Source organism: Saccopteryx bilineata, chromosome 5 (assembly GCF_036850765.1).
Source record: "Saccopteryx bilineata isolate mSacBil1 chromosome 5, mSacBil1_pri_phased_curated, whole genome shotgun sequence".
Lineage (NCBI taxonomy): Eukaryota > Metazoa > Chordata > Mammalia > Chiroptera > Emballonuridae > Saccopteryx > Saccopteryx bilineata.
Genome location: NC_089494.1, coordinates 129,306,074 through 129,319,369, shown reverse-complemented (window position 1 = coordinate 129,319,369; position 13,296 = coordinate 129,306,074). Strand labels below are relative to the sequence as shown.

The window sequence follows — 13,296 nt, the reverse complement described above, 5'->3', positions numbered from 1 at the left end:
CATCATTTCCAAGCAAGGGAAGCAGGACATTCTCACAGGGAGGCTGTGGGGAGTAAGGGCTCCTCTGGAAAGCCACCGCCCAGCACACAAGACTCCCGGTCCCAGGAGCACCGAAACCAACCACAAGGACAGATGACGGTGCCTGACCTTGGGGGAAGGCCAGCAGGAGCCCAGGCCAGAACTCCTGGAGTGGGAAGAGGAAGACAGGGAAACAGGCTGGCAGGGCTTGTGAAAGCTGCCCAGGCTGCAACTGCTGAAGAGCAAAACCAAAACCTGGAAATGCTCTTTTGTTCCTGTGCACCCTACTGAAACTTGATCCCGTGGTGTCAGCTGGTGAAATGGCGGGAGGACTCGCTGGCTGAGAGAGGTGGGTGAGAGGACAGGTGAGCCTCTGGAGAAGCGCGTAGGGGTTGATTTAGAGTGGGAGGACAGAGAGGAGACCCACGGAGTGGAGGCTTGGCATCAAGAGCTTCCCAGACAGCCACAGGACAGTGTGGGCGGGCAGAAGGAGGCAAGTTAATACCTTGTAGGGAACACTCCTAAAAACAACCAGTTTTCATTAGAGGTTTCTGGGCATCTCTAACCAAGAACATGTTTTATGGGACTCTCAGAACCATAAAATACCTAAAAATGGAGTTTTAGTCACAGTAGCTATGGAATCTATTTTTTTCTCAAACATCTTTATTGAGCTATCACATACCAAAGAACTTACCCATTGAAAGGATACAATGCATGTTTTTAGCATGTTTGTAAAGTCATACAACCATCACCCATTAACTAAATTTAGATGCCCCCTAAAAACAAGCCCCATAACCATAACAGCAACTCGCTATTACCCTCAACCTCCTGTCCAGTGGTTCTCAAAGTGTCCACCAGGGTGCACTGCTGTGCCCTAGAAGATTTCCAGGTGCACCCTGTGGTATTCTAGAGAAATATGTGCCCATTGGGGACCAAAAAACCAACAGGGATTTTGGAGTTTAGATTTTTGGGGGACAGAGGTGTGGGGAATTGGCTGTAAGCTGACAGTCTGCCCAACCCTCCACCTCACTTGCCTGATTAGGTTGCAAAAGGCTGTTAAGCTGTGGTGCTGGATTGTTTACACTACCCCCCATGTTCCCTGGAAAGACTGGAGGCAAGTTTCTTCTATCCTTTGTTTGGTGTAAAGTTAAGATAATATGTATGGTGGGGGTTTCCTGCACTTGGTAAAATTCTTGGGTTGCCTTGGAAACATGATCAAAGATCACATTGATTTGCTAATGACCCACTTTGCCCTATAAATAAAGCAAATGCGGTTTGGGGGCATGCTTTGTTCTTGCCAGCAGCAATTACAGGGCCCTCCCACCCCTGTGTTTTCTTAATTCCCCGTATTTTCTTATTTCCTCACCGTTCCCACTCGGGACCTAGAATTACTAACTGCACTGGTTCACAGTATGTGCCCAGATATAAAAATAAATATAGTTACTTTATATACCATTTTATTATGGAAATACCGCTCTTTTTGTTAACATATCATTATTTATTATTAACACATCATTATATTATCTTTAGGAAAATACACCCAAGTAAAATGGATAGATTTCTCAAAAAGAAGCATGATATTGAAGAATCCAATTCTGGAAGTGAGCAAAAGTTAAGTGTAAGTAAAATAGGACTTGAAGGCTGATGGGCAGAATTTAATTTATAGCATTTTCCATCACTCAATGCTGAACAATACAATTGGATTAGAAACCCACTCATGGAAGCTTCAAGTGATTTTGGTTTAACATTAACAGAAGAAGAAGAACTGGCAGCTACATCCACTGATTGTGGATTGATGATTAAACATAAGAAATTGTCTCTTGAAGCCTTTTGGATTTCTATACAAGAAGAATATGTGGCAATATCTAAAAGAGCTTTGAACATTTCACTACAATTTTTAACATCCTATTTATGTGAATTAGGATCTTCTATCCTCAATACAATTAAGAGTAAAAAGAGAAGAATTCTTCAATGTATTGATGAGAAAATGAGAGTTTGCCTTTCAAATATATGCCCAAAATTGAAGAAATCGCTAGGACACATCAGGCTCATGTTTCTCATAAACACAAGAACAAAAAAACTTAACACATTCGCACCAGGACCTGCCGAATTTACTAAATCTTACTAAGAATGTATCTATATATATAAAAAGATAACTTTTTTGTTTTTATTTTTTAACCCCTTTTTTAAAAATTCCAAAAAGCATAACTCAAAAAATGTAACATAAAAATGTTTTATAATGTCAGAATAAATTTAATTTTGTTGTATTTATTTCATTTAATTACCATAAAAGCACACTTGGACTTTATATATTTTTTTATTTAATATTTGACTTAGTTATTATAACATATTTCTCAGAAATTTGTATATAGTGCGCCTACAATTATTTGTAAGATTTTAAATGCGCCCCAATTTCAAAAAGTTTGAGAACCACTGGCCCAGACCCACACAACCACTACTCCACTTTCTGTTGGCCATTTGATTTTTTTGACTGGCTCCTTTCACAGAGTATGTTTCCAAGGTTCAGCCAGGGTATAGCATGCAATGGTATTCCACTCTTTTTCATGGCTGAATAATATTCTAATATATGGATTAGACCACATTTTGTTCACTTAATAAATATGAGTTGTTTCCATTTTTGGCTATTATAAATAATGTTACCATGGACATTCTTGTACATTTTCTGTGTGTGTACACAGGTGTTTTCATTTCTCTTATATATATATGTTGAATAATTTAGATTTAAGAGAAAAATAAATAGCATGTCACATCATTTATTTTTATTTTTATTTTTTTTCATTTTTCTGAAGCTGGAAACGGGGAGAGACAGTCAGACAGACTCCCGCATGCGCCCGACCGGGATCCACCCGGCACGCCCACCAGGGGCGATGCTCTGCCCACCAGGGGGCGATGCTCTGCCCATCCGGGGCGTCGCCATGTTGCGACCAGAGCCACTCTAGCGCCTGAGGCAGAGGCCACAGAGCCATCCCCAGCGCCCGGGCCATCTTTGCTCTAATGGAGCCTTGGCTGCGGGAGGGGAAGAGAGAGACAGAGAGGAAAGCGCGGCGGAGGGGTGGAGAAGCAAATGGGTGCTTCTCCTGTGTGCCCTGGCCGGAAATTGAACCCGGGTCCTCCGCACGCTAGGCCGACGCTCTACCACTGAGCCAACCGGCCAGGGCGCATGTCACATCATTTAAATATGAAGCTTGCAATTTTATTTCTAAGTTCTAATAACAGTTAATGGTAGGGGAAAAAATAAGCAAAAGTAACATTTAATAACCTAAACCAGTGGTTTCTAACCTTTTTTGGGCCACGGACTGGTTTAATGTCAGAAAATATTTTCACAGACTGGTCTTTAAGGTGGGACGGATAAATGTATCACGTGACCGAAATAAGCGTCAAGAGTGAGTCTTAGACGGATGTAACAGAGGGAATCTGGTCATTTTTTTAAAATAAAATATCATTCATACTTAAATATAAATAAAATGGAAATAATGTAAGTTATTTATTCTTTCTCTACGGACCGGTACCAAATGGCCCATGGACTGGTACTGGTCCGTGGCCCGGGGGTTGGGGACCACTGACCTAAACCACATAAAGATGTCAAGCCAGACACAAGAAGACATAGAGCTATGAAGGAAAGTCATTTTTACATCATTCCTCCAAATGCAAAAATAAAAAAAATTTAAATAGGAAAAATAACGACTAAAAGCCAAAAAAACCCATATCCTTTCTGCTATGGTCACAGAACTCTATATTTCTATTTTCCATGTAAAACAGAAAAGATAGCAGAAGTATATAGGTAAAACCGTATGAATTTACTGTTGACCTGAAACGACTACTGACCTTGGTCCCAGCTAGAGCTGCTGAATGTAGCGTGGCCATGAAGGAGGAAAGCACATTGTGTGGGCCTAACCGACCACCTCTCCCCCGCCCCCTGAAAAACGACCTGTGCAAAGCACCTTCCTGGATCAATGTTACATTCCCTCTTTCCATCCTTGAAAAAATGCAATTACCTCCTGAGTGTTCACCGTCACCAACCTGCACCCAACCCCACAGGAAGGTAAGGTTCCCAGGACAGATGGAGGCTCTGTCCCATGGGTCAGTGGCACAAGTGGGACTTTAAATGTCACCTCCACACCATCATCCACATTCACCATGAACCAAGCAGCTCTTCAGATCAGCCAGACTCTTCCCTGCAAATGTCCAATCCTAAATTTTTCTGTTAACTCTGGGCACTTCCCCAAGGATCCCAACTGACAGAATCAAGAGGCATCCGATAGAACACAGGTGTGCTTTGAGCCAGGTTCCCACATCACAATGGCCACCTGCCTTGAGCCTGGCCCAGTGCACACCAGAGGACTAACTACCCTTGGCTCAGTCTAAAAAACAGAACTCCGGGAACTCCAAATCACACTACACCTGAGCTTCCACAGCAAGCTCTTTGTGACAGTATACCAAATACAGCAAACACTAAAGTCCTTAAAATTAGCCAGCTCCAGCTATAACTTCCTAAGTAAAAGTTTTATTCTACGTGTAAGACCATGTGCCATGTATTTGTCCCCAACTTTGTCCTCAACCTCCAAGACGACAATGGGGCAGGTACAGGCTGTGCAGACTGAGGCAGAGCCGTGGCCTCCACACAGCTCCCCCTCAGAAGGCGCCAGCCCCACAGCTCTGGGAGCACACACTCCAGCACCACCCAGGAGAACTGCACAGAGCAGGCCAGCAAAGGCGCTGCGGGAAGTCCCCGGGAGAAGAGGGAGAACTTGGGCCAGCCTTGGGCACAGGGACAGCCCGTCAGAGCTCAGGCTCAACACACAGGCAGTCATGGGAGCAGCAAGCCAGCATTCCAGAAAAAAGAAACAGTAAATGCCTGAGGAAAGGTAGTGAAATGCAAGCAAGTCTAGTGCGTGGGGTGAGGGAGTGTGGTGAGGGGCAGACTGCAGGCAGGGGGCTCTGGCCAGGACCAGCCCTGCTGAGGGGGCACAGGGGCACTTGGGCAGAAGAGCCCAATGACAGCTGCATTTTAGGATGACCCGCCTTTCACACATATTCACTTTCTCTCCTTTTTGAGAGGGAATACCCCCAAAAAAGTGAATAAAATAATAAAATTTATTTCACTTCATTAGTGATGCTTGCCTCGACTGTCACTCAAACTCTGAAATCATGTATTTTCCTGAAAGTGTCAATAAGTTTTTCAGTGTGGAATAACACACAGTTACTCACAGGAAAAACCTCATGCCAGACACAAGATTTTTCATAAAAACCAGGACCTAGATGTTAGTAATCAACAGTCTTTTCCTAGCCAAAAGAAAAGAGGGCGGGAGGGCATATTTTTAAAAGTTACTATCCATAAACTCAAGTTGGTTTTTCTTAAATGACAACAAACTATTAAATAGCTCTAACAGACAGAAGGAGTAGCCCAAACACCAGCTAGAATACAGCCAATACCTGAGGCTTTTTCACTCCTGGCCTTACCCGCATTAAACGCACTCACACACCACACAATTTGCTCTTCTGATGGTGGTACTGCTCAGGCAAACAGTAACATTTTTTACCCATTCTTTAACCCTGTGAGTAGTGAAATGTTTTCATGCTCGCTGACTCCCGGGAGCGAGTTTTTTTTTCTCCAAAAAATGAAATTAGTTTCAGTTACAGTTTTATTAAATTAAAATCATGTTTGAAGGATAACCAATTTATGGAAACAAGAACATACATTTGCCTTTTTTTAATGTTGCCTTACATAGGTATGATCATACTCTGGATGGTCAGGAAGCACGAGGATGTCCATCAAGATTCGTACTACTCAAAGGGTTAACGAGGTACACACTGCCTTCCTCAGCAAAGAGGATAACCCACACAGGAATCAGACACTTGGGAAAGTTCCCCAGCACATGAAACTATGTGATGAGTAAAAGCATGAGTGATTCAGATCCAGGACGGGAGTTTCACGTTCATTATCCCGTCCTGTTGTCCTCACCGTGACCTTGCGAGAGAGTGCCCCATTTTAGAGAGGAGGTAAATGAGGCTCTGCAGGGTGGGTTTTGCCCAAGGTGACACGGTGAAAGAAAAAAAAACTCCAGGTCTCTTCACCCAATCCAGAGCCAGTGAGTCCACACATTCCCACAACTGCCTGCCTCCTCCCTTTGGCCTTCAGTCCCTTTCATGTTACTCAGGGCCAGCAGCAGCGGCTGAGCTGACACACACCGTGCTTTGGTCCTGGGCCCAGAGGACCACTTGCCCACACTGCTGCCCTGCCCAAACACCCCAGGCCTTCTCAAACCACCAGACTGTGTAAAGCCCTGTCTTGCCCCAGCACTCATAGCCCTCTTCAACTTGGTGCTGACCCACCACCATCTGACCCGAATGCTCCATAGGACCCAAGAGATCCCTGAAAGTCTGAAATCCTCTGCTCACACAGCATTCCACCCAACCTGGCCCTCCCTCCTACTCCTCAGGATCCACGTGGACATTGCCCACATTCACATGCCTGGCCCCCACAGGACCTACAGAACCACACCACCTTGGCCTGGCATGTGCTGTATGAGGTCCCTCCACTCCCCAGTCAGGAAGCACTACCTTAAATCAAGGCCAGACTTCCCACTCACAAAACCTGAAGCCAACCCAGGGCCACAGTGACCACTCCCATCTCTGAAATCCAGAAGCAATTACCATCTGTACCAACCTGCTGCCAATTAATGCTAACATGTACTGTTATTTATAGTTTTCCATAATCGTCCTGCCCTCCACACTGTGTGCTTCTTGAGTGCAAAAATTTAGCCTGCTTCTTCAGAGAGCATGACATTTTGTACACAGTAGCCTTTTTTTTTAAACAAGCACAGAGACTGTCTCATCTTCCTCCTAACCAGTCTGCATGCACGGCAGAAAAAATGAGAAGCCCAATTCAGGGCCACCTTCAGTTCGCTCAGAATTAAGGAGTACCCAGCAAAGTCCTCAGAAATCAAGGATTCCACCCTAAAAAACAAACAAAAACACTGCAGCCGGGGCTCATCAGTGTGTCCATCAGGAACCATGCATGAGCTAGGATGCAGGCAAGAGAAAAGCAGACACGTGCACAGGCAGCTGGGCCTCCGATTATAAGCACTGGAGAGAAGTCCCTGTCACATGGTTCTCAGCATGCAGCAGACCACACTCCTTAGGGCAGTGGTCTCCAACCTTTTTTGGGCCACGGATCAGGTTTAATGTCAGAAAATATTTTCACAGACCAGCCTTTAGGGTGGGACGGATAAATGTATCACGTGACCGAGACAAGCGTCAAGAGTAAGTCTTAGACGGATGTAACAGAGGGAATCTGGTCATTTTTTAAAAGTAAAATATCATTCAGACTTAAATATAAATAAAACAGAAATAATGTAAGTTATTTATTCTTTCTCTGCGGACTGGTACCAAATGGCCCACGGACCGGTCCGCGGCCCAGAGGTTGGGGACCACTGCCTTAGAGGGTCTAGATGAGGACAGGTGGGTGGAGGTGAACCTCCAAACGCTGTCACCAATCAGTGATCATGCGCAGAAAAGCAGTTTTTCCACTAGAAGGGGAAAAATGCTATGACTAAGTGCAAGCTTTTCCATATCTACTAATTGAGGATATTTTTAATATTAGGTCACAGCACTCTAATGTCAGGGAAACTGATTTGTTTGACCTGAAAACAGCTCAAATACAATGCCAAATAATTAGCTCCACCACATCACCAAACGCTGACTGCAGAGGAAGACTTGGTGACTAGGGATCTTTTTAACTCTTAACTTTTTTTTGTTTTGGGGGGGTTTTGCCCCCTTTGGCTTACTTGGTTTTTATACTAAAGCCATAAACATGATTCTTCCCACATTTTTCCCCACCAGATGGGAGTTTATTGTGCCACATATCACCTAGCAACCTAAACACCGCTCTACAGCTTCCCAGATACCCAGTTCTTCATACAAAATTTATCTTGTTCTATGAAACAATACCAGTAAGGAAGAGATACAAAATAAAAGTTGAAACAAGTGTTAACATGTGTTGCTTCCTAATTACTTTAAATAGAGTGGGAGAACTGGGAAGGACTGAAGTTTAACTGTAACCATTACCTGATAACTTAAGAGGAGAAAATACACACAGATCTGTAAGATACTCAGGTTCTTGAAACATGTGAGAGTCAAAAGTCTTGTGATCCAATGACTTAACTTTATATACTGCAAAGCCCATCTTAAAATTCAACCAATGAACTGCATTTAAGACTATTTAAATAATTTCACCAATCGTCTCTGACTCCTCCTCAACCGTTGTATGCAACTTCAATGCTACCATCACCCTGAGCACCACCCACCCACCCCATCCTTCCTTCCTTTTTCCTTCTTTCCTTCCTTCCTTCCTTCCTTCCTTCCTTCTTTATTTCCTCCCTCCCTTCCTTCCCAACTTGGTAATATACTTTCCTTTAAAACTCCACTCTGCTACTAAGTGGCCAGTTACTCACTTGGTTAGAGCATGTTGCTGATAAAACTCCACTTATATGCCCCTTCTCTTTGGGGTACCCTCCCAGACTCCCACAGGAAAATTGCACTCCCTTTTCCATGCTACAAGGTCACTGAGAAATAACCACCATTCATATTTTTCAAAGGTCTAGATCTATCACTGAGGCCTCTCAACTCCATCCACCCATCATCTGGAGGCCTCCTCTTCTCCCCACTGCACAACATGCCAGGCCACATTGATGGCCTCCTGCACTTAATGGCCATGTAGCCTCTTGTCCTCGAGTCTAGACTCTTACAGTCCAATTTCCACAAAGCTGCCAGTGTGTCCCCAGCACCCAGAACAATGCCCTGGAAACAGCAAATGCTTAAGGATTTCTGTGGAATGAACAAATGACTCCAAGTACATCTGTATCTTCCAAACAGACTATTGATCAATGTGCATAATGAAATATGACTAATTTTAAGAATGTCAATGCTTAATCATGTAAATGATGAATCTAAGCATGTAAATTTCAAGCATGTAAGCAAGGAAATGCAGCTAACCTCTCCCTACACAGGAACCTAAGTACACTGAAGTTTATATTATTGTTTTTTTCTTTCCTTTCAGGATTCTTTTTGTTGGTTTCCAGGAAACATGTGCAACCTCGTTAATGTTTCAGAACATTTAGATCCTGAACTGTAACTCACAAATAATCCTTTAAAATACTAAAGGTAGGTGCAGAGGGTACTGTTACCCAGCACAACCCCCCCACTGGCATTGCAAGATAAACAGATTCCTAGTTTCTGCTAATTTTATTTGATTTTTCGGTAAGAGTTCAACCAAGTGTAAGGCACATTTCAGAGCTATTAAATAAAGCCAACATCTTCCATCATTGTGCCATGTACTTAAACGTCCCTGACATCACCTTTCAAAGACCAAACACACTATTTTTAAAACATACGTGAAAAAGAAAAAAGTTTTAAAATAAAGTTGTTATTCTTAATTTCAGAGAAAGTTCGGAATGCCGGCTGCAGTACACACTCAGGCTGACAAAGTCACCGTCCTCCGTCACCTGCTGTCCCAAAACTCACAGGAGCGAGGCCATTTCACTACCGGGAACACATGGTAAACTTTAAAAGTGAAAATGCTTCCCAGCAAACGTGACTCCAAGGCAAAGGAAACATCTTCAGGAGCTGAAGAGAAAACACCGCACATCAAACAGCTGAACAAAATGCCCTTTCGCTTCTGATACATTGTAAAAGAACGCAGCGAAGTGGAGACAATGTTATCACTTCACCGAGAGAAAGGAAAACATCTGAAATCAGGCCCAGGCTCTGCAATCCCGACACCGTGTGGCGCTGGTTCCAACTCGGTCCACGCCGAGGCCTTGGCAGGAAAATTTGCAATTCTGTGCCCGGGCTCAGGCTCGCGTTTTGCTAAGGGCCCCGCCCCGCTCGAAAGCCCCAAAGTGGCCGAGCCCCGCGCGGGCGAGCCGGTGGAGCGCGCATCCCTGCCCCGGTCCTTCTCCCGGCCGCCTTCCAGACCTCCGGCCGCGGGCGGGCTCTCCACAGTCTGCCCTCCTGGACGGGCCCCAGAGTGGAAGCAGCAGACACGCGGCCACCCTCCGGCGTGTGCGGAATAATCCAACTCTCCTCCCAACACAAAAGTTCCCTCTCCCTGCTCCACCCGCGGGGCCTGGGCGTGCGGAGAGGCCTTTGGCTGGATTTCAGCCGCTGCAGGCGCCCGGGAAAGACGTCCGGGCCGGCCCCGCGCCCCAGACCGCTCAGGGAGCGCCTGTCACCACACCGGCCAGACCTCGGGGAAAGGCGCCCGGCGTACGGCCGGGCCGCGGGTCGGGCGCGGTCCCCGGAGCTGCGCTCGCGGACCCGACCAGGACGCGGAGAAGTTGGCGGCCAGCTGCCGAGCGGGGGGCGCCGGAGGCCCGGGCCGCCGCACCGCCGGGTCCCGCCTACCGCCTCCCTCCACCGCCTTCCAGGAAGCGCCATATTGATCCCGGCGCCGTCCCTGCCCCCTTCGCGCCCCGCGCTCCGACCCCTCACCTTGGCGATGGCCTTCCGGTAGCGGGTCACCGCTTGCTGGACGAGGCTGAAAACTTTCATGTGGCCGTCTCCGCACGGCACGACCACGCGGGTCCTACCGAAGCACACGGTCACTTTCATGCCGCCGCCGCGCCGGGCCGGCCCGCGCCCCTTGCAGACGGCGGCCCGGCGAGGCTGGAGGCTGCAGCTGGCGCCGCGGGGCCGCGGACGGGCGCGCAGCTAGGGGCGCGGGCGGGCGGCGCCAGGGAGCCGCTCAGCTCGCATGCCCGGCCCGGCCCCTCAACTCCCAGGCTCGCTTCGCCTCTCCGCCGCGACGCCCGCGGATCCCGCGGCTCCGGCCACCTGTTCGGCGTCTCGCGCGCTCGGCGGCGGCGGCAGCCCGGGCGGCTCGGCGCTGGCGCACGGCGGAGGCGGCGGCGGCGGGGGAGGAGACGACGGCGATCCGAGAGGAGGGAGGCAGGAAGGGAAAAGGGGAGGGAGGAGCGGCAGCGCACAACACCGCGCACGTGCGGCAGAAGGCGGTGGCTACACATGTGGGGCGGAGCGCGCCCTGGGACCTACGCCGCTCGGCCCCGCACGTCCCTTCCCGGGTTCCTCCTCTCAGCACCCGAATCAGACCTCCGGCCCCCCTTCCAGTCTTCCTCGGAGACGCCCGGTCCGCGCCTCCACTCTCTCCAGGGCACTCCCCCTTTCTTTGTCACTTTCAGTCCCTTTCCTAGGGCTGGAGGGTTCCGGGCGAATTTGCTTCTGGAGAGAGCTGTTTACTGTAGGCGCCAAGACGTTTGGAGCAGAGAGCTCACCGCGCCCGGGGAAGGTAGGACCCGGGTTGGGCCGGGCGGTTCTTCCCGCGGGGCCCGCAGCCTGGCAGGCTTTGACACTGGCCCTCTCTCTGGGCTGCATGGCCTGGCAGACCTCACTTCAGCGTTCAAAGCAAAATGTAATCGTCTGCTCCGGGCAGAGACTGGTTAAGCTTGGACTCGACCCGGCCTTTCTCTTGAGGCCACTGTTGATCTTAAAGTTTCCAGGGACCTCGTGATGACCCACCCACTTCCATAGGTAGACCTTAAACAACAGCAATTCAGATCATTTCCTTTCTTAAAATTATGCAACGTAAGCAACTCTAACGCAAATTTATGACCAAATATCAGAAATGCCGTGGGGGGGGGGGGTGCAATGGTTTCCCCACGATGCGCCGGCGCTGAACCCGTCCCTCCTCCCCAACAGACACGCGCGCGCACACACACAAAGCGACTCTGTATTGAGGACCTTGCCTGTGGGACCCGGGGCATTACAAAAGAGTGTGGACCAAATCAAAAATAGTGACTGACGTTCATTCGGCCTCAGTTTTGTGAGCTGTGATTCCTTCATGACTGTAACCACTGGATTTAAAGATTGGTCAGTGTCAGCAAGGAGTCGGTCCCCAAACCATAATAAATTAGTTTTGGCCAATTATTTCTGAAGATGTGAAAGCAATTAACAGCTTCTGTGAGCTCCTGTAGAATTTCAGCATTTAGAGCAGGAAGAGCGGGATCACTCCTCCATTCCTAGGCCTTCCAGTGTTAAAAAAAAGAAAACAAGAGGAAGAGAGATTCATTTGCTCCCCAGAGTCCCTGCACCAGCCCCCTCCTCCTCCCCACCCCCCAGCTAAGGTACAGTTTGTCATGTGAGATCTTGTGCTTCCTCTGATGGACCCCAGTCCTCTGTTCCAGGAAACCATCACAGTCCATAAGCACTGTGTCGTCCTCTCTTTCTCCAACTCCAGGACATTAACCGAATAGTGAAGTCCCTTGCCCAAGACAGAAACTGCATAGGCAAACTGCACAGGCGTGGAACAGGCTCCTCGTGCCCCTCCCTCTTCACTACTGCTGGGGTGTTCAACCTTCCCACCCAGGGACTCCCTTTATGACAACTGTGGAGCTCTCCTCACCTCTTGTACTAATACTTGGATTCACAACAGTTGCTGATAGTCATAGATGTTTTCTGTTTGAATGCACTGGGGAGGGAGGTGTATACTAATTTAGAGTGGGGCTTTTTCAAAATAATTCAGATGACAAAGCATGCCAAGGACTAGCCAGAGTGTGTAGGATCTAAGTTCAGATCCCAATTCTGCCACTTACTAGTGCCTTAGACCTGGTGTTCAGCCTCAAGCCAAACTCCGTTTTATCAGCTCAAAAGTGACACTGATGCTGTTGTCTCATAAACTGAGGATTGAATAAAATGATGTAGTAGACATTTACTACAGAGCTGCCACATGGGAGTGTGCAGTGCCGTAGTGTCATCCCAGTTACCATAGTGTAGGGGAAGGGTAATAATGTCAGGACAGGACAGCACATATTGATGTTGAGGGGAAGGGAGAACAGGGCAAGCAGGAGTCAGGGCTCAAAGAAATGCCTGAACTGGGGATGCAGCTATTGAGTGACTTCAGTTAGATTCCATATGCAGTTAGAAAAGCCCTTCCACGTGGGAAGTACTGGTTAAATATTACAGAATTACAAAAGTGAGTAAGGCAGTGGTTCTCAAACTTTTTGAAGTTGGGGCGCATTTAAAATCCTACAAATAATTGTAGGTGCACTATATACAAATTTCTGAGAAATATGTTATAATAACTAAGTCAAATATTAAAAAATAGATAAATTCCAAGCATGCCTTTATGGCAATTAAATGAAATAAATACAACAAAATTAAATTTATTCTGACATTATAAAACATTTTAATGTTACATTTTTTGAGTTATGCTTTTTAGAATTCATAAAAAAGAGGGGTTAA

General features: G+C 47.2%; 1 protein-coding gene across 9 annotated transcripts in view; it reads right to left on the bottom strand.

Annotated features, from left to right (window-relative positions):
- Positions 1 to 10,947, bottom strand: part of PARD3 (par-3 family cell polarity regulator) — a 733,297-nt gene extending 722,350 nt beyond the window's left edge. For 6 of the 9 annotated variants that reach the window (XM_066281085.1, XM_066281090.1, XM_066281088.1 and 3 more), the window contains exon 1: positions 10,531 to 10,946. In XM_066281085.1, coding sequence (XP_066137182.1) covers positions 10,531 to 10,650 — 120 coding nt within the window. In that variant the 5' untranslated portion in view covers positions 10,651 to 10,946. Of the gene's footprint in view, positions 1 to 10,530 lie in introns of all 9 variants that reach the window. The other 3 variants (XM_066281093.1, XM_066281094.1, XM_066281087.1) reach the window with 2 other exon arrangements.
- Between the last annotated feature and the right edge of the window lie 2,349 nt (positions 10,948 to 13,296).